Source organism: Trachypithecus francoisi, unplaced genomic scaffold (assembly GCF_009764315.1).
Source record: "Trachypithecus francoisi isolate TF-2019V2 unplaced genomic scaffold, Tfra_2.0 Lachesis_group20, whole genome shotgun sequence".
NCBI lineage: Eukaryota > Metazoa > Chordata > Mammalia > Primates > Cercopithecidae > Trachypithecus > Trachypithecus francoisi.
This window is the reverse complement of record NW_022681466.1, coordinates 40402217-40425954: the sequence shown is the minus strand read 5'-3', so window position 1 is coordinate 40425954 and position 23738 is coordinate 40402217. Positions and strand designations below refer to the sequence as shown.

Sequence of the window (23738 nt, the reverse complement as noted above, 5' to 3'; positions counted from 1 at the left end):
CTCAGTCTGTAATTACCCAGTCAAAAATTGTTCATCTTGGTTGATGACACCTGTGCATTTTATTTCCTGAAATCTAGAGAAGTTCCACGTGATCATTATGTAACCAAGAGCGAAAGTCCCTTTCTGACCCGTTTTTCCTGTAAGTGGAGATACATCCTATGCTCTTTTGTCTTTTGTGAGTGCAGAGATTCTTTCTTCAAAGCATTTAACATTTTCAAAAAAGTGTGCGACTCCTTTTGGCCTGGCTTTCTTCGCCTGTGAAAAGGCCTAGGTGGTTTTTCCTTGTCCAAGAGTCCCTCCAAATGGACGCTTTATGTACTGCAACCCAGAGCTGAGAAGTTTCCAAGCTTTCCTGTCTGTGTTAGTGTTCCAGTCATTCAGCAAGAATCCACTGAGTGCAGATTTTATCTTGTCTGTCTCGTGTGGTTGCCCTGGGGAAGTAATACCTGGGGGTAGGAGGGGTTGTGGCCCTTGCCCTCAAGGTGCTGTCACTCTGTAGACATGGAACACCTTTGGGCTGGGCTAGGCTGGCAGGAGAGTGGAAAGGTAGAGGAAATGGGTCTTATGCAAGGCTAAGGGCTGACAGCACTGAGATGGATGGGGGAGTATCCCCAGCGATGGGGCAGTGTGGACCCAGAAGCACAGAGCAAGGTGGGCACGGAGATATGCGTGTTCAGCAGTTACTCAGTTCACACACGGTGCTGTGCTAGGCAGTGGGGGTTCAAAAGAACTAAAAACAGAGAGTAGCCTTGTTGGTGTGGAGTGGTTCTTTTGGGTTATATAAATACTAAATGTGACAGGTTGCATGCAGTTAAATATTTAACATATAGAACCAACCCGTCAGAACCAATGCCAGCTCCGAAGTCATACCAGCATCTGCTAGGGGAGTGTGGGCCAGAGGACAGAGCACCACTGACATTTAGATAGAGGTGTTCAAGTAAATGGTAGGAAACAGGTTAGAGGCCTGTTTTCCATATTTGGAACCTCAAAGGTACTGTAACCGAGTGCCACTCAAGCTATGATAGAGAATCTCTCAGTTCTAACTTGTTAATGGGAGAAGAATATGATTTTTTTGTTGCTTCTGGCCAAATGATTCTAGTGAATCAGTCTGACGAGTGGTAGTGCCTGGGCTGCTACCCATGACCAATTCACCTGTCCTGTCGACTCTTCATTGTTCGTGCTTGAGAAATCAGTTACCTCCTTATGCCATGGAGGGCCTGACCACAGTGCATGCCCACCAATGGGAAGACGTGCCCACACCAGTGGCAGGATATGCCACCACCGTCATGGACCAACCACCCAACGCCTCCTATCCAAAGGCAGATCCCAGCGAGCGCTTGCTCTCTGTTGCCGGGACTTCTCCCAGCTCCAAAACCGCCTTAGTCTGATCTAATAATATACCTTTTTAACTGGGTGGCTCATAAGCAACAGAAGTTTACTTCTCACAGTTATGGAGGCTGGAGACTCCGAGATCAGGGCACAGGAAAACTCAGTGGCTAGAGAGGGCCCATTTTCCGATAGCCCCATGTCCTCACACGGTGGAAGGGCAAACCAGCTCCCTCGGGCTTCTCTTACAAGGACACTGATCCTCTTCATGGAGGCTCTGCCCTCCTGGTCTAATCACCTCCCAAAGGCCCCTCCTCTTAATGCCATTGCCTTGGCGGTTAGGATTTCAAACACAAATTGGGGGCAGGAGGCACAAACATTCAGACCACAGCACAGAGCTCTTCCCATCCCTAGCCAAAGCAGGAATGACCCGGAGGAAGCCTGCTGTCCCTTTGCACACAGGTTCTGAAAGTGCGTGGGGGAGAGGACGATCCCTCGGTCCCTGCGGAATCAGGCTCTTGAAGCATACAACAGAGGTTCTCTACCCAGGGCCTCCCCTAGAATGTCATAAAAGCTGCAGTGTTGTATTAAAGAGGTGCATGGCTTAAAGAGAACGGAGAATGCCCAGCCCAGAGTGTTTTAGGATGTGCCTGTTATCCAAAGTTAAGGCCTGTGTATGTCAGGAGTGTCACTTGGGAGCTACACTTCCCAGCCCCCTCTCCTGCGGCAGCCGGAGCCTGCCTGGGCCCCTTCTGAAACGGCCTCCTGTGCCCACATGATAGCCCCTAGCAATGCCACTTCTGATTCCTCCCAGGGTCCCATGCCAGCTGACCCAGCAGTGCCTGTAACGTGTCCCACCCTTGCCAGGGCTTGTGTGCCTGTTTTAGAGGCTCCAAGTTAGAGCCCCTAAACCCAGAACCTTGCCTTATTGCTAGACAGCTTGACCGCCCCCGGAATGTCACGTGGGAAGGTAAATCCTGTTCCGGAAGCAATCTGTCACTCCACCAGTTTCCCAGTCAACATTTGCCGAGGAGTTCTGGCTCCCGGTGCAGAGCTGACTTGTGGCGACGTGAGGGAACTGGCAGCTTCTTGAACTCAAGTTCTCCCTCACAGCATCGTCAGAAGAGGCCCAAAGTAGAGACGCAAACAAACCTCAAGAACAGTGTGTTCTTCCCGGTAACGTGACCGGGAAAATGTGAGCCAGAGGAAACTTGAGAGCTCTGTGGTACAGCTGAGCTGGTGGGGTGAGGGTTTTTTCCCTTTTTCTATCCGGTCCAGCCCATCGGCCACTGGAGATGCTCCTGAACTGAGTAACCAAGCTGTTAGAAGGGTACTTTCTCGGCAGGACCAGCCCTGAACTCTGGAAAAACGCAGCTAGAATAACGAGGAAGCAGAGGGGCCTCTCCCACACCAGGCTTGCCCCGACAGGTCAGCCTGCTTGTGGCCCAGCGCTACTGTGCACATGTTCATTTAAAATCCGTATTTCCGAGGCAGCCGTTGCATAATTAAAGAATAGCCCTGTGGCTATCCTATGGCGCTCCCTGTTTGCACTTGCTCCTGGGTGGGGCTAAGGTGTGGGAACGGCTGGGGAAGCCTGAACAAGGTGGGGTTGGCCCATTGCAACAGGTCACGGCCAGATGAGACGCCCTGAAGAGGAGGCTGTGAGTCAGGTTTGTCCAGGAGTGCCAACTGCTGCACCAGAAAAGCCGGAAGAAAAGAAGCAGGCATAAGGTGCACATGAGAGGTGCTGGTTTCTGAAGGTTCTGCTAAGAGAGGAGAAGGTGGATTCACACACTTCTCCCGCCCCCAGCCCAGAACCCCTTCCTTGCTTTAGCACAAGGTCAGAGTTCAGAGGCTCAAATCAAAGCAGAAGGAACCTAAGGGAAGTAGAGCTTTCTCTTCTGTGTCACTTTCTCCTCAAACAACTCACTGTGTTGCAAATCTGGCCCACAGCCTATACTTTTTTTTTTTTTTGAGACTGAGTCTCACTCTGTCGCCCAGGCTGGAGCACGGCGGTGCGATCTCGACTCTCTGAAACCTCTGCCTCCTGGGTTGAAGCAATTCTCCTGCCTCAGACTCCTGAGTAGCTGGGACTACAGGCACCCACCGCTACACCCAGCTAATTTGTATTTTAATAGAGACAGGTTTTCACCGTGTTGCCCAAGTTGGTCTTGAGCTCCTGAGCTCAGGCAATCCGCCCACCTTCGCCTCCCAAAGTGCTGGGATTACAGGCATGAGCCACTGTGCCTGGCCTATTTTTTAAATAAAGTCTTATTGGAACACAGCTGCGTTCCTTTGTTCACATATTGTCTGTGTCTGCTTTCGCTGCACAGTAGGCCTGAATAGTGGCAGTAGAGACTAAGTGACCTGCAAAGCCTAAACGACTGATGATCTGGCTCCTTTTAGAAAAGGTTTGCTATCTCCTATTCCACACAAATAGGTGAACCTGAATGCAGAGGTCACCTTGTGGGGACCACATAGAGGTTAATGCCCAGGCCCCTGAGGCAGGACTGAGTTGCACTCCTGACTCCATCCCTTACTAAACGTCCAACCTTGAGCAGGTTTGTTAACATCTCTCTGCCTTGGTTTTGTCATCGGAAAGTGGGCATCTGAGTCATTATTTCACAAGAGTACTGTGAGTATTAAGTGAGTGGGTGTATTAAAGCACGTGGAAACCTGTCAGTAAAGTCCTCTTTGTTAATTCAGATATAACTCACAGGTCATAATATTCACCCTTAAAACATGTGCAGTGTAGTGGTTTTCAGTATATTCACAAGATTGTGCAACCACCACCACTGTCCAACCCAGAACATTTTCATCACTCCCAAGAAGAAATTCCTCGGTAGTACTTGTAGTAGGATGAATAACAACCACCCAAAGACATCAGATCTTAATCCCTGGAATCTATGAATGTGCCCTTAATCTGGAAAAGGGGTCTTTGCAAATGTGATAAAGTTAAGCATGTTGAGGTGGGGAAATTATTGTGGATGATTTGGATGGTCCCTAAATGTAATCACATGTGTATCCTTAGAGAGGCATAGAGAGAAATTATAGGTACAGAGAAGAAGGTGATGTGGCCACAAGCCAAGTCATGCCTGCTGCCACTGGAAGCTGGAAGAGGCCTGGAGTGGATTTTCCTCTAGAGGGCCCTGTGGAGCCCCTGATTTTGGCCTGGTGATGTGGCTGTTGGATTCCTGAGCTCCAGAGCCGGGAGACAATACATTTCTGTTGTCTTAACCAGGAAGTTTGTGATACTTTGTTCCAGCAGCCACAGGAAACTGAAGATACCTATTGCGAAGATTATTATTGATGTCATCCTGCTAGCAGAAAGCAGGCCAGAGCTAAGTCCTGGGATCTGAACTGGGGCAGTATGAGCTTTAGCATACTCCACTTAGTGGTGGAGAAGCCTACTTCAGCCAACAGTCATTCGTCTGGCAGGGACCAAACATTTTCAGAACCCACAACTTTTCCCCACACCACTTATTTTTTGGTTTCCTCCTGCATAGGGTTAAACAGTCCTTGTTGCCTGGAAAAAAAAAAAAAAAAAGGACAGTCCCAGCCACCCAACAGGCTTCTCGCAGTATGCACACCATTGTCATTGGGAACATTACTGTAGGGAAATGAACACTGTTTTAGATACATTTATGCTATTTTGTGGAGTGTCATTTTTCCTTGGTTTCAATATTTGTTTTGTGGCCTTAAAAATCTCTATATCAGTGCAAATTTACCCAGCTCCTTTTCACACCCACTGCAATCTTCTTTTCCCTCTATGCTTTCCATGTTTGTCCTAGAATTGGTAACTGCAGCAGAGAAAGAGAGAGAACCCACTAAAGCACCATTTCCTCTTTGGTGGCATGGTTTCTGGGTACTGACTGACTACGTGGTCACTGGATACATCACGGTCTTCGTTGATTCAGTCACTGGCCTGTTGGTTCTTATGCAGATGTCAGCACATTCCAGCTGTAGTGGCTGGAACACCCCAGTGTACTAAGAGGTTTATTGGTTTTAGTTACATCCCTGAAGCTACTACACTCACACCTTTAAATCAGGTGCAGCACCTTTAAACCCTTCACTAAGTTGAAGGCACCAAAGCACAGACATAGCTGCGCAGGCTTTGCCTACCTTCCCACCACCCCTATAGGCACACCCAGGGCTCAGTACAGCACTGCAAGGTGTGTGTTCACTTTTCCCTCTGTGCTCTTTGGCCACCCATCCTTCTAGTGGAAGAGTGTTTCCTTTCCTCCTCATTTTCCTGAGCAACCTTCTCCTCCATCCCCTCCCAGCTGAGGCTGACTTCACCACCTCTTCTCTGGGACTTTGTCTTGCTCAAGTCATTTCTATACAACTGCAAGCAAAAGTGGAGTTTTGTACAATCACTAGTTCGCCCCAGCTTGGCTACTCATTGGCTTTGTGTAGTGCACAGGTGATTTCACCTATCTCTACCTGAAGGCCCTATCTGCAAATGGGCTTGATAATAGCATCTTTTTACATGAAATTAAATTATGGATCTAAAGTCCTTTGAGAGAACATTCTGGGTATCTAATAATTATCAAAATAATGAATTCTCTGGGTTTGAAGTCACTTTTTATTCCTCAAAGACAAGGCTCATGGGTTTGGGAAGCGTCCCTCACTCCATGGCCTGGTGTTGAATGATATGAAGTTCTTTCGACCACAGACACTACATCTTGCCTGTTTCCAGCACTTGTCTGCCCTTCCACCAACATCTTTGCATTCACATTTCTTTTGCTGTTGGTAACTTCAAACAAAGAAGAGTTTGTTTGTTTGTTTGTTTTTTCTGCAGTGTCAGAGAACATTTTTGCTCATGCCTGGTGTGGAGTAGGATTGGAGAATTTTGTTTACTCTTGCTTTTGCTGTCAGGCAGGGGTGGAGGTGGGAGGTGTCACTGGTTTAGCACACACTGAACAATCCTGACTTTTGCAGTAATTCTGTTTTGAGCCTTTGTCCTTGTTCTTGGCTTTTAAGTAGAAGCCAGGAACAAGGGTGCTCTTAGACGGGGGAGAAAAAGCAATAAAAACAGAGAATTATTTCCTAAAGCAAAACAGATCATTTGAAGGGCCATGTTGTCCTTAAATCTGGAGACACTTGACTTTTGTACATTACTAAACAATGTCTCCATATAGACATGAACCCTCTGATGGGCGGGGTCACTGTGGGTCAGTCCTGACAACTCTGGTCCTCAGGCAACAGGGATACAGCTGTGTCCTCAACAAAGCTTTTGGTGTATGTGCCCATGGGTGAATCCTTCAGAACCTCTGCATGACTGTGACCTTACTTTGACCCATTGCCCAGCTGGAGCACCCTCAGAGTGAGATTAAAAATCCACAGTAGGGGAGTGGGGTGGGAAAGGGGCACACACTGGGTGGGTTCCGCAGTGTTGCCACCAATCTAGCTTTTATGTAAGGTGATGAGTCATGGGTATTTATCATTCCACCCCATCATTTATGCTACATATATTCTCCAGATTAAGAAACCACCTGGAGGGGCTGGGTGCGGTGGCTCAGGCCTGTAATCCCAGCACTTTGGGAGGCCAAGGCGAGTGGATCACTTGAGGTCAGGAGTTTGAGACCAGCCTGGCCAACATGGCGAAACCCCATCTCTACTGAAAATACAAAAGTTAGCCAGGCGCGGTGGCGGGTGCTTGTAATCCCAGCTACTCTAGAGGCTGACACAGGAGAATCGCTTGAACCCAGGAGGTGGAGGTTGCAGTGAGCCAAGATCGCACCACTGCTTTCCAGCCTGGGCAGCAGAGTGAGACTCCATCTCAAAAAACAGAAGGAAAACATCTGGATCATTCTCTGAATAGATCAAGGATTGCATTGAGTTATTTTTTTTTTAATTGCAAATTATTTTGGAATTTGCAACACCAGGTATTTGGAACACCTAGTTGCTGACTGTTTCACTGTAGCCTAATGGGCTCTGTTACCCTGAGGAAACAGCCCTGCTTCTGGGGTCAGAGAGAACTGAATGATGGTGGGGGTAGTGGTGGTGATGGCAATGATGATAAAGATAGCGAATGCTTCTTTGACATTACCATTAGTAATAACAGCAAATACATAACACTTCCTTTGTCCTGGGTTATCTTCTACATTCTTTGCGTATATCAATTCACTTAGTTTCACAACGGCCCTATGGGATGGGCACTGTTACTGTCCTTGTTTTACAGATGAACAAACTGCAAAGTTGGGTAATTTATCCAAAGCCATCCAGCTAATACGTGGCAGGCAGAGATTTGACCCTAGCTACCCTAAGTGATGCTGCCCCTGAGAAGTCATCCACCACCTGGAGCACCCATTCAAGCAGAGACAGCCTGGCTTTCCCCAGTGCGCCATCAGATGTGCATCCCTCACTCAGGTGCCTGGAAGCCTTTGTGGGCGCACCTTGCTTCTCCCAGAGAAAGCATGGGGGTCACTCCTGCCTGGCTTCCTGCCTGGGTCCACATCTCCACTTTTCATCAAGCAGGCTCTTGGCAAAATCACTGACTTCATCGCCTAGCCTGCACTGTGCCATGTACTGTGGTGCCCCTGTGGCTTCGATTCTCCAATCCGGCTAGGGCGGCCCAGTCCTCTGAGCTGATGAGACAGCCCATCTGCCTGTATCCCCACCCCATTCCTCAACATTGACTTAAAACTCTATAACTCTCATGTCCTGGGCTGCTGAGCCACCTGCATCAGGGATCACTGGGTAGGTGGTTCTCAGTCTTCATCATCTCACTTGAATGAGCTTTATCCAGAAATGATAGGTTCCATGATCAGGAAATTATATAACCTTCTAACCCAGGCTGTTTTTTCTCAGTGCCAGGCTTGATAGCTGATCATTTCAGAGCAGCCATCTGAAGCCAAAAATATGGGAATATAATTAGTATTCTATATTTCTATTAAAGTTCTGGAATTACAGAACAGACTTTCTATTCTGAAATGGCCAGTACCGTGGCACAGATGTATTTCCTCAGCAGATGTCTCCTCCTCATAAAGGCTGCAGAACTGCTAATGAGCTGTGATAGAAAACCATTCTTCCCGCGTTCCCTGCCATTTGGGTAGACCTCGGGCAGCAGTCAGTGCTTCTGCAGCTGAATGAGCAAGGGAAGTGTGTTGTTTCTATACTGCTGGGTTTAGAGACCTATCTTTTGGAACTTGAGTTGGCATGATCTTTAAAAAAAAAATCTCATTTTCAATATTGTATGTATCAAAGTAGTGTGATTTTTGTGTGTGTGTGTGTTTCCTTATCTTAAATCTGTGGGTCGAAATAAGTTGGTTCTTGCAGAAAGTGAAAGACAAGAAATGAGCCGTGGGACCGGTGCCGGGTCTGTTCTTCTTGGACCCAGTACTGCTGTTAGGCTGTGGAATATTCCACTTCCTTAATAACCTCGGAATTGGCATTCCCTCCAACTGTGCTTCCCAAGTGTGGGATGGGGCCACTGATGGGTGTGACTTCTGGTTGCACTTGAGGTGATTTCTGAAGGTACTGTACGGATGTTAAAAAATCTTAAATTACATGATGAGTTAGTTATTCCCAATTTTCTTTCCATCTCAGTTGAAGCAGCAAAGACTTCTGGGGCTGGAATATCCTTAAAACTCTAGCACTTGTTAATTTCCCCTTCGTAGCTAAGAGACTGAAGATCTCAGGCAACTGGATCCAGCTAGAAATGAATAACATCGATTTTCGTTGTGTTTACTTTTCTGGTTACCTTCCATTTATGGCAAACAATCTTAGTTTTCTGTTTCCTGTAGTGATGCATTTCCTTTTTAAATGATGGATATTAAAAAGGGAGCCAATTTAAAGAAAAACATGAAAAATAGTCGAAGTCTTCAAATGATGTCGGTGTGTGAGGCCAGGGAGCACACGCGGAGAGCGAGTGCTGAGCACAGTGAAGAGTGCTGGCTGTACCTGAGACTCCTGGGGAGCTTCACCATCCTGATGCCTGGGCCTCAACTCGGACCAAGTAGATCTGACTCTCTGAGGGCGCGGCCCAGGGATCAGTGTTTGACTAAAACATCCCAGGTGTTTCCAGGGTATAGCTGAGGTTGAGAACGTCTGCCCACCTATCCTGTGGCAGCGTCCCCACTCTCTGACTCCACATCTTTTTTTGATGGGTAGGGGGGATAGAGTCTCACTGTGTCGCCCAGGCTGGAGTGCGGTGGCACGATCTCGGCTCACTGCAGCCTCCGCCTCCTGGGTTCAAGCGATTCTCGTGCCTCAATCTCCTATCTGGGATTACAGGTGCCCACCAGCACACCCGGCTCCTTTTTGTATTTTTAGTAGAAACGAGGTCTCACCATGTTGGCCAGACTCCCAACATCATGTGATCACAATGATGTTGGTCTCAAACTCCCAACATCATGTGATCCACCCACCTCAGCCTCCCAAAGTGTTGGGATTTGATTTCACTTCTCGATCACGTCTTTCCCTTGTTTCTCTCTTCTGTCTCTAGCCCTTATTCTCATCTGCTTCCCCACTTCAGTTTTCCTCTTATTTTCTCTTTCCTAGCTTCCCCTCTTCCAGCTTCCTTACAAGTACTCCTGTGAGTAATGCCCCCTAGCATTGTCTCTTAGCCTGACGTTCTTGAAACCATACAGTTGCAACCCTGTTAGAACATTGCCACACTGTACTGTTTTCCCTGGCATTTGCTTGCCACTCCATAAGCTGTCAGTGCAGTTTCTGCGCATCTAAGGCTTGTCGATTTTGTTCTCCACCAGTAACTCGTATAAAGAGCAATTATGATCATCGCTATTATGCTCTCACCGCGTGCCTATCACTGCTCTAAGCACTTTATGTGTCTGAGCCTACATAATCCTGACTGGAAGGAGATATAATTTTCCAGATGAGGAAACTTAGGGAGATAAAATAGCTTGTCCACAGCCACAGAGTGGCAGAGCCAGAATGCAAACGCAGGCAGCCTTGCCCCAGATCCTATACTCTGAGATGGGACCCCAAGTTAGTTGCTCATAATCCTGATTCAGGTGTCCTGGCATGCCATGAGTCACACATCACACAGGCTGTTCTCTGCTGTGATAAGAAATTGAAATTTGGACCCACTATCTGCTTCAATGACATTTGGAATTGATAACTCTTTTTATTTTCAACTTATTTTATTTCAACTTAAATGATAGTATCTCCGTAGGAAGCTCACAGCTTTAAATCCCATCAAGATTTTAACTCATCACCATTCAGAAGAGATCCTTCTTAAATGATTTTGTGTGTGTGTTGTCTGTCAGGAATATAAATTGAAAATATAAAAGCCGGCACCCGCAATAACTCTGCAACGGGCAGGAGGCAACGCAGGACCTCTCGGTGGCCTTGATAAGGGTCTTCTTTGGCTTGTCCAGGATGTGACCTTCTGCAGCCTCCAGTGTTAGGCATTCCAGGGCATTTTCTGCCTTTTAAAGAGCATCTGATTCTTATTCTGGTGTTGAATCAGAGAGACGCCGCTGGCCTCTTTCCATTCCTCATGGGAGAGCTCCATTTTTGTGCTCATCTTTGGTGATACTCAGGGTTGATGTTTTAGTGGGCGAGACCTTCTGCATTGGATTAAAACCTTTCACATGAGCTTGATGAATTCTCCAGCGATCAAGTCCCCTGGGGGCCTCCAGCCCTATAGATTTCAGCATGATAAGAGTGGAAACGAGTCCATCATGCCTAGGGTGTAGTGAGCACTCACATCATGGATTTTTTTTCTTTTTTTTCATTTTCCAAGCCCCTAACCATGTAAGGTGTTTTATAAACATTATTTTATTTGATTCTCCCAACAATTCTATACCACTGGAATTATGCCCCTCTTCATTTTTCTAGATGAAGAAACGTAGGCTCAGAGACAAAGCTTCCCAGTGCTCAGGGTTACATGGTGAAGGAGGCAGAGTTTGCACGTACACCTGCTGAGCCACAGAGACCATGCCTGTGTGTTTTATTTATGTGCTATCTGCTCCCCGAGATGAATGAGGTTCGATATTTTCTTAGGAGAAGAAATACTTGGAAGGCACAAATGGGGTACGAGAAACATATGTTCAACTTCTCTGTGGCTAGCAGGCCTGAGCCAGCCCCCTCCCCCTCTGTATTTGAATATAGTCCCATCTGTTACCCACCTGTGTAAGGCTGCCAGGTAAGGAGAATGTAAGGCTGTTGGCTGGCAGGAGGCAGCACACAGTAGGTCCACAGACTAGTAAAGGCAGTGTCTGTCTCTGACTTCTGATCTTAGGGCTGTACCTCCCTCATTTGTGTCCAAAGACCCAACATCTTTCGGATCCTTCCCCCACCCGCTCCCCATCTAACCGTGCCCACTGACAACTCCAGTGCCTTCTTCTAAAGTTCTTTTGTAATTCTTAATAATTAAACTATGCTGATAAAGTATGCTAATTGCCTAGATCTGTGGTTCTGCAACATTTATGGACATCAGAATCACCCGGAGGCTTGGTAAACACAGACCATTGGACTCCACTCCAGAGTTCTGATTCAGGAAATGATGCCAGTGCCGCCGGTCCAGGGACCACACTGTGGGAACCACTGGACCAGGGAGCCTGGTCTCAGTTATACGTGTGTTGATGGTGTCTGACCAGTTGCATATCTGGTAATTCAGCCTCACTGGGAAGGATGCCATGGGAAGATAATGAGGAAGGCATTTGGGGTAGGAGGCTCAGGCCTTTGTCCCTTCATCATAGCAGTAGATAATTACCTTTTACGTTGATGTGCAGTGGCGTTAGACAGCTTCTCACGGTTGTGAGCCTCTGCCAGCTCTTAAATCTCCAAGCCTGTTTTCTTCTGTGGACGAAATGGCCTTTCCTTCTAATTATTTTTGATTCCCTGGAATATCAGCTTTCTCAAGCTAGGATTGCATTGGAAGCACCTGGAGGTCTTGTTAAAGTGAGGATTCTGAGTTATTAAGTCTGAGGTGGGACCCAAGGTTCTGCATATCTGATGAGCTCCCAGGTGATGTAGATGTTGCTGGTCCATGGACCAGCACCGGGCAGCAGTTCTGAGTTACAGCTGTATACAGCAATGGTGCTTGCCCCTGCTGCCCAGGAGAATCACCCAAGGAGCTTTTACAAATGAATATTTGAGCCACATTCCTTGGAGATTCTAGTTTAATTCTGGGGATTAGAATTTTTAACTCCCCCATTCCCCAACTCCCTTGTGATTCCAATGTACAGGCAGAGTTGGAAGCCGTTGGCCTTCACCCACAAAAAGGGACAACGCCTTCTGGGAGGTCAGGTGCATGTGCGGCACCATGGACCAGGTCGGGCTGGTTGCTTCCATGCGGGGAGGGTGCACCATTACTCCGGGGGTGCTGCAGAGGTCACCTGGGAATCTTGTTAAATAACGGATTCTGCTTCAGCAGGTTTGGGGTGGGATCTGCATTTCTAATAGATATCTGAGTGCTGCTGATGCTGCCAGTCCAGGCTGGTGCTGAGTCCCAAGACCCACCCACAAGGGCCCTCACGATGCCTATTATCTCTGCCGGTGGTGGCAGTGGGTAGTTTTTCTCACGTCGAGCGTTAGAAGCTTTTGGCTTCCTACCGTCTCTCTCCTTAAACGCCATCCTGACTTCTCTTTTACTCAGCTTGGTATTGGCACAAGACACTGGGCAATATAGGTCCGTTCTCTTTGTGTAATGTTTTCTTCCTTCTCTCTTCACAGTACGAGATGCAAAAAATCTAATCCCTATGGATCCAAACGGGCTTTCAGATCCTTATGTGAAGCTGAAACTTATTCCTGATCCCAAGAATGAAAGCAAACAAAAAACCAAAACCATCCGCTCCACACTAAATCCCCAGTGGAATGAGTCCTTTACATTGTAAGTGGTCTCTCCTTGATCAAATCTCGTTCCTATACACCATGCAGTTGCCCACCTCATTATTTGAGGTAATGAAGTAGGTTCATTATAAACGTCTTTAAACACGTCTTTAGTCCTAAGACCTCCTCAGGCTGCCATTAGGGAAGTAGCTATTAGCACCTGTTTGATAGATAGTAATTTGATTTACCAAGAGTTGCATAATTCTGGCCTCAAATTATTATCATTATTTAACCTGGATAAACAATTCTGTGTAAGGTATTAAAGATGATGTAAAAATGTATCTCGTGTGTCCACCTCTCGATGGACTTAGGTTCTTTTGAGAGTTAGGGGAGGGCGTAAGACAAAGATTTAAATAATTTTTAGACCACAGAATGAGTGAGTAATATAGGAAGTGTTATTGCCACTGAAATGGCAAGATCATTCTTGCCTTCAAAGAGAGAAGACGTCCTGGAAAAGGTGACACTTAAAGCCAGCCTGGGAGGGTTGCCAGGATTTCAGAGGTAGAGATGGTAGAAGGGGAAGAAGGAAGGAGGGAATAAATAAGTCAGGAAGACTGAGTACAGCTGAGCAAAAGCAAGAGGTCCCCTTTGTAGACTAGTATACAGGAAGCAGTTTTTCTGTGGACAACCAGAAAGGTAGCTGTCTATTCTAGAGGGACCAGCAAGCTCTGCTCTATAAAGGATCAGATAGTATATATTTTAGGCCTTGTGGGTCATTATAGCCTCTGTTGCACCTATACAACTTTCTAGTGTCAAAGCAGCCATAGGCAATATGTAAACAAATAGCCATGGCTGGGTTCTAATAAAACTTTATTTATAAAAATAGACAGTGGGCTAGATTTGGCCCATGGGTCATAGTTTGTTAACTCCTCCTGTAGCACTTTGGTTGCCAGCATAAGGGGTTGGTATTTTACTGGACCAGGAAGAGAATCAAATATACTATTTCTCTATCTCAGGCTCAAATCATGTACAGGTGGTGTCTCCCAAGAAACCATGATCAAAATAACCTAGTGTTTGCATGTGTGTGTGTGTGTCTTGTAGCAAATTGAAACCTTCAGACAAAGACCGACGACTATCTGTAGAAATCTGGGACTGGGATCGAACAACAAGGAATGACTTCATGGGATCCCTTTCCTTTGGGGTTTCGGAGCTAATGAAGATGCCAGCCAGTGGATGGTATGGAAGCCACTGAGGTTGAATATGTCTCAAAGCATCAGACCATTTAGACAGTTAGGTTTCAGTCTCTAAAATGTTAGTTGAGACCAGACTTGGTGCCTCATGCCTATAATCCCAGCACTTCAAGAGGCCGAGGCAGGTGGATTGCTTGAGCCCTGAAGTTTGAGACCAGCCTGAGCAACATGGAGAAACCCCATCTCTACAAAATATACAAAAATTAGCCAGGTGTGGTGGTATAACCTGTAGTCCCAGCTACTCAGGAGGCTGAGGCTTGAGAATCGCTTGAGCCCAGGAGGTTGAGGCTGCAGTGAGCTGTGATTCACCACTGCCCTCCAATCTGGGCAACAGAGCTACCCTGTCTGAAAAATGTAAAAATTTTAAAAAGTCAAATGTCTACTTCTCTGGCTGTAGCCTCTCCATAGGATGCATTTCACAAAACAGCTTGACTAGGGGTTCAGGAGAAGGCTTGCTAAACTTGCGGTGGTAACTCTTTTTCTCCTGTCTTTGAAAGGTACAAGTTGCTTAACCAAGAAGAAGGTGAGTACTACAATGTACCCATTCCAGAAGGGGACGAAGAAGGAAACATGGAACTCAGGCAGAAATTCGAGGTGAGGATAACAAAATGCCTGGAAACACCTTTCCTTTAGAAAGCCGGACTTCAGGAACAGCCGAGATAGTGTGATCACCTTTTTGAAAGGCAAAAAAGTAATCTAAGTCAATGATCTTTTTCTTTATTTAAAAACATAAATGTTGTTCACTCCCTTTCCTTTGCAAGCTGTTGACTTTTTATGACTCTTATCACTTAGAAAATGGAAACTGGAAATATCCCAGAAATGAGAGCATGGTTGATTTTTGCATAAGAGATCGATTTGTGCATCGCTGGGGAGAGAAGCAGGCTCTGAGGGGGCAGGATTGTTCTTACAAAGGAGGACTTGTGCTCTTCTGAAAAGGAGGAAGTCATTTTGGCCTTTCCTTGGGAGCTCATTTGTGTGGAATCAGGCTATCATCTGAGACTTTTTTTTTTTTCCTACAGAAAGTACAAGGTTCCTAATTTTGTTCTGAAAGACCAGCTTAAACAAATATGCCTTTATGTGTGATCCTTTTTTATCTATGCTCCAGGTGTTCAGCAAAGGCCACCTCCTTCTCTTCTTCCTCTTGGTATTTGTGTTTGCCTCTGTCCCGGATTCCCTGGTCTTTTTTCTTCTCCTCCTCTGCTCCTTACTTCTCTTTTTCTTCTCCTCTCTCTCCCTTCTCCTCTCTCTCCCTTCTCCTCTTCATTACCAGACATCTCAGCTTTTAGTAAACAGTTCTTTTCTCTAAGTACCTTCCTTATGTTTTAAAGTCATAACTTCTAATATTTTTCTGCTTCTCTCATCACCCTTCATTTTGGCTGTTCGAGGGACTCATAGAGTAGCCTTTTCAGTCTGTGTAACTGGTTAATTCCTTTGTGAATCTTTCTCTTCTTCAGATTCATTAGAATTCCCCGGAATTTCCCCCACTCTAGAGCAATACACATGCACACGCACACATGTGTATAGATGCTGAACTGTTACTGAAATGTTGACACTAATGGGATGCTGTTGCTCCTGTTTTCCTTCTTCTGTTGTTCTCTAAGAAACAGATCTGGGGGGTGGGGAAGAGTGGTCTTGGGAGGATAATAAACCTCCTACATGCACCCTGCAAAAGAAACATATAGGTCTTACCCAGAGAGAATGAATCCCAAAGGATGTAAAACATGCAGTTGTTCCAATTACTTTGTTAAACTGATGTTTGGTTAAAGTCTATGTTCGTGGCAAAGTCTGTGTTCGTGGCAGGGGCTCTTTGGTTAGATGTCCTTGAGAGCACGAATGAGTGAAATGATTCACAGATAATAAATGGCAGTGAACAGCAGGCCTCAGGATTGAGGCAGTAGGGAGTGGTGGAGACTGGGGTAAGCTGGTAAGCTTGAGCCCTGTCTGCAGGTGGCAGCTACCGCTACCCTGCCCAATTTGATGTTTCTCACATGCAAGTCCAGGCCTGTGTTGCCGAATCTTCCTTCTTCAAGAGAAGACAGCAATCCAGGTTTTTATGTGATACATTCTGATTTATCTTAATGTTGGCAGAGTTCTAATGTTAAAACTTAGAACCAGGCTGGGTGTGGTGGCTCACTCCTGTAATCCCAGTACTTTGGGAGGTTGAGGCAGGCAGATCACTTGAGGTCAGGAGTTCAAGACTGGCCAACATGTCGAAACCCGATCTCTACTAAAAATACAAAAATTAGCTGGGTTTGGTGGCATGCGCTTGTACTCCCAGCTACTCCAGAGGCTGAGGCATGAGAATTGCTTAAACCTGGGAGGCGGAAGTTGCAGTGAGCCAAGTTCATGCCACTGCACTCCAGCCTGGGCAACAGAGCAAGACTCTGTCTCAAAAAAAAAAAAAAAAAAAAATTTAGAACTGTCCAGATGTGGTAGCTCACACCTATAGTCCCAGCACTTTGGGAGGCCAAGGCAGGCAGATTGCTTAAGCTCTCAAGTTTGAAACCAGCCTGGGCAATGTGGCGAAACCCAGCCTCTACGAAAAATGCAAAAACTAGCAGGGTGTGGTGGCATGTGCCCATAATCCCAACTACTCGGTGGCTGAGGCATGAGAATCACTTGAACACGGGAGGCAGAAGTTGCAGTGAGCCAAGATCACACCACTGCACTCCAGCCTGGGCAACAGAGTGAGACCCTGACTCAAGAAAACAAACAAAATCTTAGAACTCTGTAGGTCAAATACGCATCTATTGCTTTAGACACCAGTAGGATCCAACCAGTCAAAACCAGCTGGCAGTCTCTGCTCTTCAGAAACAGAGGAGAGAAAAAATAATTTAAAAAAAGTATTTGTATAGTTATATATATTAGAATATGTATAAATATAAATATGTGTGTGTATCTGTGTATCTACTATTTGTCTACCGATAGAAAAGAATGAGATTCTTTTCAAAGAGGCCTTATGATATTTAGAGGAATTCAAGTGCAAAGATGAAAGTCAGGGTTTTGGGGCAGGTTCAAATGTCTATGCCAGGCATAGCTCTTTTTCAATTTGTATTTCTTCCCTTGCTTCATTATCTGTTTCCACCCCTACCCTGCAGCTGAAGATGCAGATCCGGGGTACTAGAGAGGACCACCTTCTTGAGCCCCATCCCTGATGTCACACCACCTCTGTGACGGATGGATCCTTCTAGAGAGAGTTTCAGGACTGAGTGCCAGCATTCCTCAGCTGTCTCAGGCAGGGGAGGAACCTGAGGAGCCAGAAAGAACCTTCCTTACTGAACGTTATGCCGTGGTGTTGATCACGGACAGTCACTGGGTCAGGGGCTGCTGGCGCAGAAAGAATGCATTCAAGGGAGGAACAGCACGGGCGTTCCCCATGGGGTTCCTCACAGTAATGTCTGAGACTTAGCTTTGCTGCTGGAGAAATATTGACCCACTCTTTGTGCTTCATTGTCGTGGCTTCCTGGTGAGTAAACCTCCTGTTTTTCTGGGCAGTGAGTTCAGCTTTTTATAAAGGTCAGAGTTCTAAACAAACAAAAACAAAATACAGGCCAGAGGCCCTGAGCAAATGCAAAGCATTTCTCTTGGGAGGCTGGTCAGAGGCCCCGGGTGTGTTGCTGGTTAGTATCCCTCCTCCTGAGATGGCTGTGGACTTGGCAGGAGCGCCAGCCCAAGGCTGTGCAGCATCCTGGGGAGAGGTGGCATCAGCAGAGTTGCATAGGGTGGAGGCTCTGCTGTTCAGCCTGCTGAGGTCTATGCCTGGAGCATCTACATGAACTGCATTCTAGCCTTTGCTTTAAATACCTTTCAGCTTATAGTTCCTAGATTTTACTCGAATTACATTAGCTCATTTGCTTAGAGCGTTTAAAAAAAAAAAAACCACTGCAAGAGACTGGGCAGAAAGCCACTAGAGGATGGCGTCAAAAAGATGCTGAGAATTTTATGACAGCTGCCATGCTTCATTTTAAAAATGCATATTCAGATCTGATTTTAGGCAGGGGTTCAATCACATAATGGTGTTTTGTTGAGGTCTATAAATGTGAGAGTTGCAAGACTTCCCCAGTGCCAAGTTACTGGGAAGGGATGCACCAGGGCAGAAAGGCTGGCATCCACATTTGAGCAGTTCTGGGTGGCAGCCAGGCTTTGCAAACAGGGTGCCAATTGGCATCAGGTCCAATTTGAAGCACCTCTTTGAGCCCCCACCCCGTTTCCTCCTTCTCTGTCTGTAGCGTGAGTGCTTCTCAGTGTCTCCAGGCTCCCCTCTCTAGGCCCTTTCTCGCCAAATAACTGCCTTTCTAACTTGCTTTCCATCACATTAGTCTTTTCTTCCCTACCCATTCTTTCATAGATACTTTGCCACCCTCCAGTAACGGTTTGATTCAGCTGAGTAAGATATTTTTGTTAAGTTCAATGATGAATCTGTATTGGTTGAAATACACATGAGGGTTCGTCCTGCTGGGAACAGGTATCACTCAGTGGCATCACACAGTGTCCAGTCTGTCCTTACCCTTCCATGTCCGGCTCTGTTTTCTAAAAAGGGTTCCCTCCATGCGGTTTTCGAATCCTTCTCCAGAAATCAAAAGTCATTCCGCTGGATGAAAGAGAAACCAAATGAGCATTTACAACTCTGCCACTGCGTTAGTATTCATTAGACAATTAGATGGAACATTTTTGCAATTTAAATGGTTGGTTCTCAAATCTTGGCAAACAGATTGATCAGTGAGTGGTGAGTGGAGCTCTTAGGATCCAAGGAATATTCCAGGGTGGCTGAAGATGACCTTCCTCGCTAGTACAGATCCTGCTAGAGCCGTTCATTCTCCTACAAGACAAAACAAGCCAGAACCTTGACTGCGATATTCATGGACAGTGTGTCTCTGGGCCTTTAATCTGTTCCATGTTTGTCATCAAGTAAAGTACACATGGTCCCTGATTCACAAACATAAATGATGCATTTTTCCATTGGTTAAAGTAAGGTGCCAGCAGTGGGCTAAGCAGACAGTTCCTGCTTTCTGTGGAGCTTACGTTCTGTACCTGTGGGCCCTGCTGCAAAAATCTTTGGGAACAAAGCAGGGAGCTTATCGTATCCCCTGTGCTGGCCAGTGATTCCCCTGAATCTCCGGGCACTATTGAGGACAAATGAGATTCCTGTTCTTTCCTCTCACTCCTTGGTCTCTGCTCCCTGTGATCAGGCTCACAGCCAGAGTTGGGAAAAGGTCCACCTTGCATTAGAGGCAGTGCAGAGGATGGATTAGCTCTGCTCAGCAAACTTCTTCTGTACATAGTCAGAGAATACATATTTTAGGCTTTGTGGGCCATGCAGTGTCTGGTATAACACTCAGCTCTGCCATTGCAGCTCAAAAGAGCACAAATACATAAACAAAGGAGTGCTGGTGTATTCTAATAACAAGTTACTTACAAAAACAGCTAGCAGACCAGACTTGGCCCAAGGGCCAGAGTTTGCCCACTTCTGGTTGAGCCCATAGGCTCTAGAATCACATCCTAGTTTTGTCACTTATTTATTATGTGACCTCTCTGGGCATTGGCGTGCTTAACTGTAAATGGAAAAAAATAGGTCAGGATAACTAGTTCTGTTTTTCTATTAGTTATAAATAGAACTAATATCCTGATACGATTGGATATTAGCTGTTGGCAGGGCAGTGAATATAACACCACAGTGAGAAGTCAGCTTGCACTGACCCTTCTCCATTCAATAGTTTGATGCTGGGTCTCGATTACAAACTGAAAAGTGAGCACATATGAAAGATGATTTGGCTGGGCGCGGGGGCTCACGCCTGTAATCCCAGAACTTTAGGAGGCCATGGTGGTGGATCACGAGGTCAGGAGTTTAAGACCAGCCTGGCCAAGATGGTGAAACCTCGTCTCTACTGAAAATACAAAAAATTAGCCAGGCATAGTGGCGGGCACCTGTAATCCCAGCTACTCGGGAGACTGAGGCAGAGAATTGCTTGAACCCAGGAGGTGGAGGCTACAGTGAGCTGAGATCGCACCACTGCAATCTAGCCTAGGCAACAGAGCAAGACTCCATCTCAAAAAAAAAAAAAAAATGATGTAAATCACACCAAGAATCAACACAAGTGTAATCATAATGGTTGTTGCAGCTAATAATTCATTAGAGAAGTGATTATGTTAACAACAGAAACGTCACAGTTGATTGACTACTGATTGGATTCACAGGAAGGTCTAGTACTTTTGTTGGTGTAATGTTGCTCTCTGATCTTTTACAAAATCTGGGATCTGAATCGTTCACATCTTGAGCTGTACCCAGGGAGTTACATGCTACATTCACATTTCCAATGGTTTAAAAAAAAAAAAAAAAAAAGGTATCTTCTAGCCACATCTTTCCCTCTTTTAAAACAATTCCAGAAGTTCTTATTATCATTTGCATTTCATTTCCATGGCTTTTAGTAAGCTTAGTATTTTTGTTTCATGTTTATCCATCAGTTGTTTCTTTTCGTGAGCCTATTTGGGCTACATCTATCTTCAGAGCCTTGGAGTTGTCCTAGAATCAAGAAAATGGACTGAGAGTTAGGGGAAGGGTAAAGGTGAGGGGAAGGGAGTTCTGGGACCAGTTTCTAGGCCTGCCTGGGATCCGGCCACTTCCTATGCCCAGAGTTACTTTCCTTCGTTTCCTCAACCCCCCTTCCTCCTGTGCAGAGCCTTTCTCCTAAGCTTGGCCCCTCTTCCCTAGGGCTGTTTACTCTATCCAAGACCTTCTTCCCCAATCGTGCAACCTCAAGAGAAATCAAGCCAGAAGGGCAAATAACCCCAGCCATGGACCTGGGGCTGAGGGCACTTCAGGACAAATGGTGAAGAGACCACATCTCCCTTCTCCATGCTTCAGGTTTCACAAAACGAAACACACATTTGCTTATTTTGCTCCAGTATCACAATGATTACTTTTAATTTGCATTTTGATGGCTTTTAGCTGGGAATGGACTTTCAGTGAACTCATTTCTACCTGTGGGGTTGCTTATCTACTCCATGTGCTGTTGACAGTTAATGGAGATTCTAATATTAAAAAGTCAAGCAGCTTTCCTTAAATGAGCCTACACCATTCAATTCTGCTCAATTGTCCAGGCTTTTTATTGTTTTTGTCATTTATTATTTCATTCATCATTTTAAAAATAGAGCAAAATAAGAAGCTAAAAGCACCTTGGCCTTTTCCTCTTCTTACTGTAACCGTAACTTTTGCTGCACACCATTGCTGTCTCTATACACCATTGCTCTATACACCATTGCTCTAGTCCAGAGCAAGTTAAACATCTAACATTAAAATAAACCAAAAAGACACTTGTAGCAGAACGAAGACAGCTAAGAGGCAGCACACCTGGGGCTTCGTCTGCGATGGGATATTTCTGTTGTCAGAATATAATGAAAAATGATGTCCCGTTAGAAAGTTGATGGATAATATATCACATATTACTCTTTTGGGTATCAGGACCCAAGAAAACAAGATGAATTTATTTAAATTGCAGTGTCCCTTGAAGCTTGTGTGAGCTCTCTGAAGGGAAATTCCTTTAAAGTTCTTATAAAGAGAGAAATTGATAGCCAGGTGTGAAAAATGAAGTGCGGTTTTGGGGACCGGTTCCCACCCTGTCCCTTCCTGGGGAGCAGGTGTTGTGATGTTGATAGAGGAGTGATGAAAGCAGGGGGAATCATGGCAATGCCCGCTGTGTGATGGTCAGATGCTAGGCAGTTTCTGTGCCGGACATGGTATATTACTTTCATATGAGAAGTGGTATTGCATAGTGGTTAGAAGCCTCAGTGTTGGACCCAGACTTCTAGGTTCGAATCCTGCCCCTTTTACATCCCAGTTGTATGACCTGGGACAGATTACTCAATGTTTGAGCATGGTATTTTCCTAGAAGGAATATGCAATTTAAAACAGCCATAGTTTCATATCCCTGCTCTGCCACTTCCCAGCTGATGATCTTGGATAAGTTCCTTCAACTCTCTGACTTTTGTTTTCTTTGTTTATGAAGTGGAGATAATAATAGAGCCTGCTGCATAGGACTGCTGTGAGGATTCACTCAGTTCACTTATGTAAATTGCTTAGACTAGTACCTGGCATAGAGTAAGTGCTCAATAAATGTTTGCTAATTATATGCAATAGACATGATTTGCCCAAATTTGATTTTGACTTATATTTATGGAAAATTATTTATATGTGCAAATGAGGTGCTATCAAGAGGTAAGAGCTTTTTTTTTTTTTTTTTTTTTTTTTGGTAAGAGCATTCTTAGAACCCTGTTTTGAGCATTAGAAGTTGTTATCAAGGACTTATTTCTGAGAACAGACCAGTGGATTGGTTATTCCAACATTTATAGTTTCTTAGTACCTGAGAGTGAACCCGAATACTGCCATCTTGATGACGTTTTCAGCAGACAGGCTTCCCAGTTCATCTCTGCTTTCACCCACTTTCTCCTGACATCTGGCACCCAGGAGGCTGGTGAAGGTTGTTTGAACTTGAGTGCATACCTGATCGAGAGCTTTGGCATCTGAGGGACCTGCCTTTTGTACCTGCTCCCAGGTTGCTAATGCCACGTTGGCCTGACTCAGCCGTAAGCATCTGTGCTCTGCCTTAGAACCTCAAGTCAACCCCCTCATAATTAGTCTGATTTTTCCCAGTCATAGACCATCGTCCTCACACCTAGCCTGTCTCCTCAGAGAGTTGAGAAAGCCTTGGAAATTCTTCTACCCATTAGACAAGTCATCCCAGAGGAACCCAGTCTGTCTACCTCTTGTGATTTGAAGCACATTGTCAGCTGAATAATCACATAATCATAAATTCTGAAAAGTCAATAGCTACATTTCGCCTTATCTTGGAAATCCTCTAGAGCCACACTATCACAACAGAATCTAAAGCCAGATGTCAGCATGTCAGCACAGTGGTGGAATAGGAGCTTTCACCATCATTCCCCTGTAGACACATCAATTTTGACAACTACCTATGGACAAGAGTATCTTTGTAGGAGTCTGGGAGGCCAGCAGAGAAGTTTCAGCATACTGTTGGAGGAAAAACATCCACAAATAAACACATTGAAGAGGGTAGGAAGAACTAGTTTTACTTTATCTGCATTACCTCTCTCCCAAGGCAGCACTGCTCAGAGCCAAGAGAGACTCCCTCACCTGTAATTCCTCCTAAGGGGGAAAGTGAGAGCATTGTAAGCACCCAGCTCCCCCAGCCATCCAGGACACTGCCCAAGAGCCCCACTTCTTTCTCACCTCGCCCAGCTTGCTGAGATAATCAGCATGACTGAGAGATTGGGAGAGGCCGAGAGCAGTAAAGAGAAGCTGCTGACCCTCTGAACTGTTCTACAGACCCCATCAGGAAGCCCATCCACAAGCTGCTTGAGACACCTCATCTACTGTTCCCAAACTCTGCATCCCTCACCCCCCAC

The 23738-nt window shown here is 45.7% G+C and overlaps 1 protein-coding gene across 2 annotated transcripts in view; it reads left to right on the top strand.

Moving 5' to 3' along the window:
* PRKCA (protein kinase C alpha) overlaps positions 1-23738 on the top strand; it is a 514582-nt gene that overhangs the window by 380067 nt on the left and 110777 nt on the right. For both annotated transcript variants that reach the window (XM_033183907.1, XM_033183908.1), the window contains exons 6-8: positions 12973-13129; positions 14170-14304; positions 14816-14912. In XM_033183907.1, the coding sequence (XP_033039798.1) occupies positions 12973-13129; positions 14170-14304; positions 14816-14912 (389 nt within the window). The remainder of the gene's footprint in view (positions 1-12972; positions 13130-14169; positions 14305-14815; positions 14913-23738) is intronic.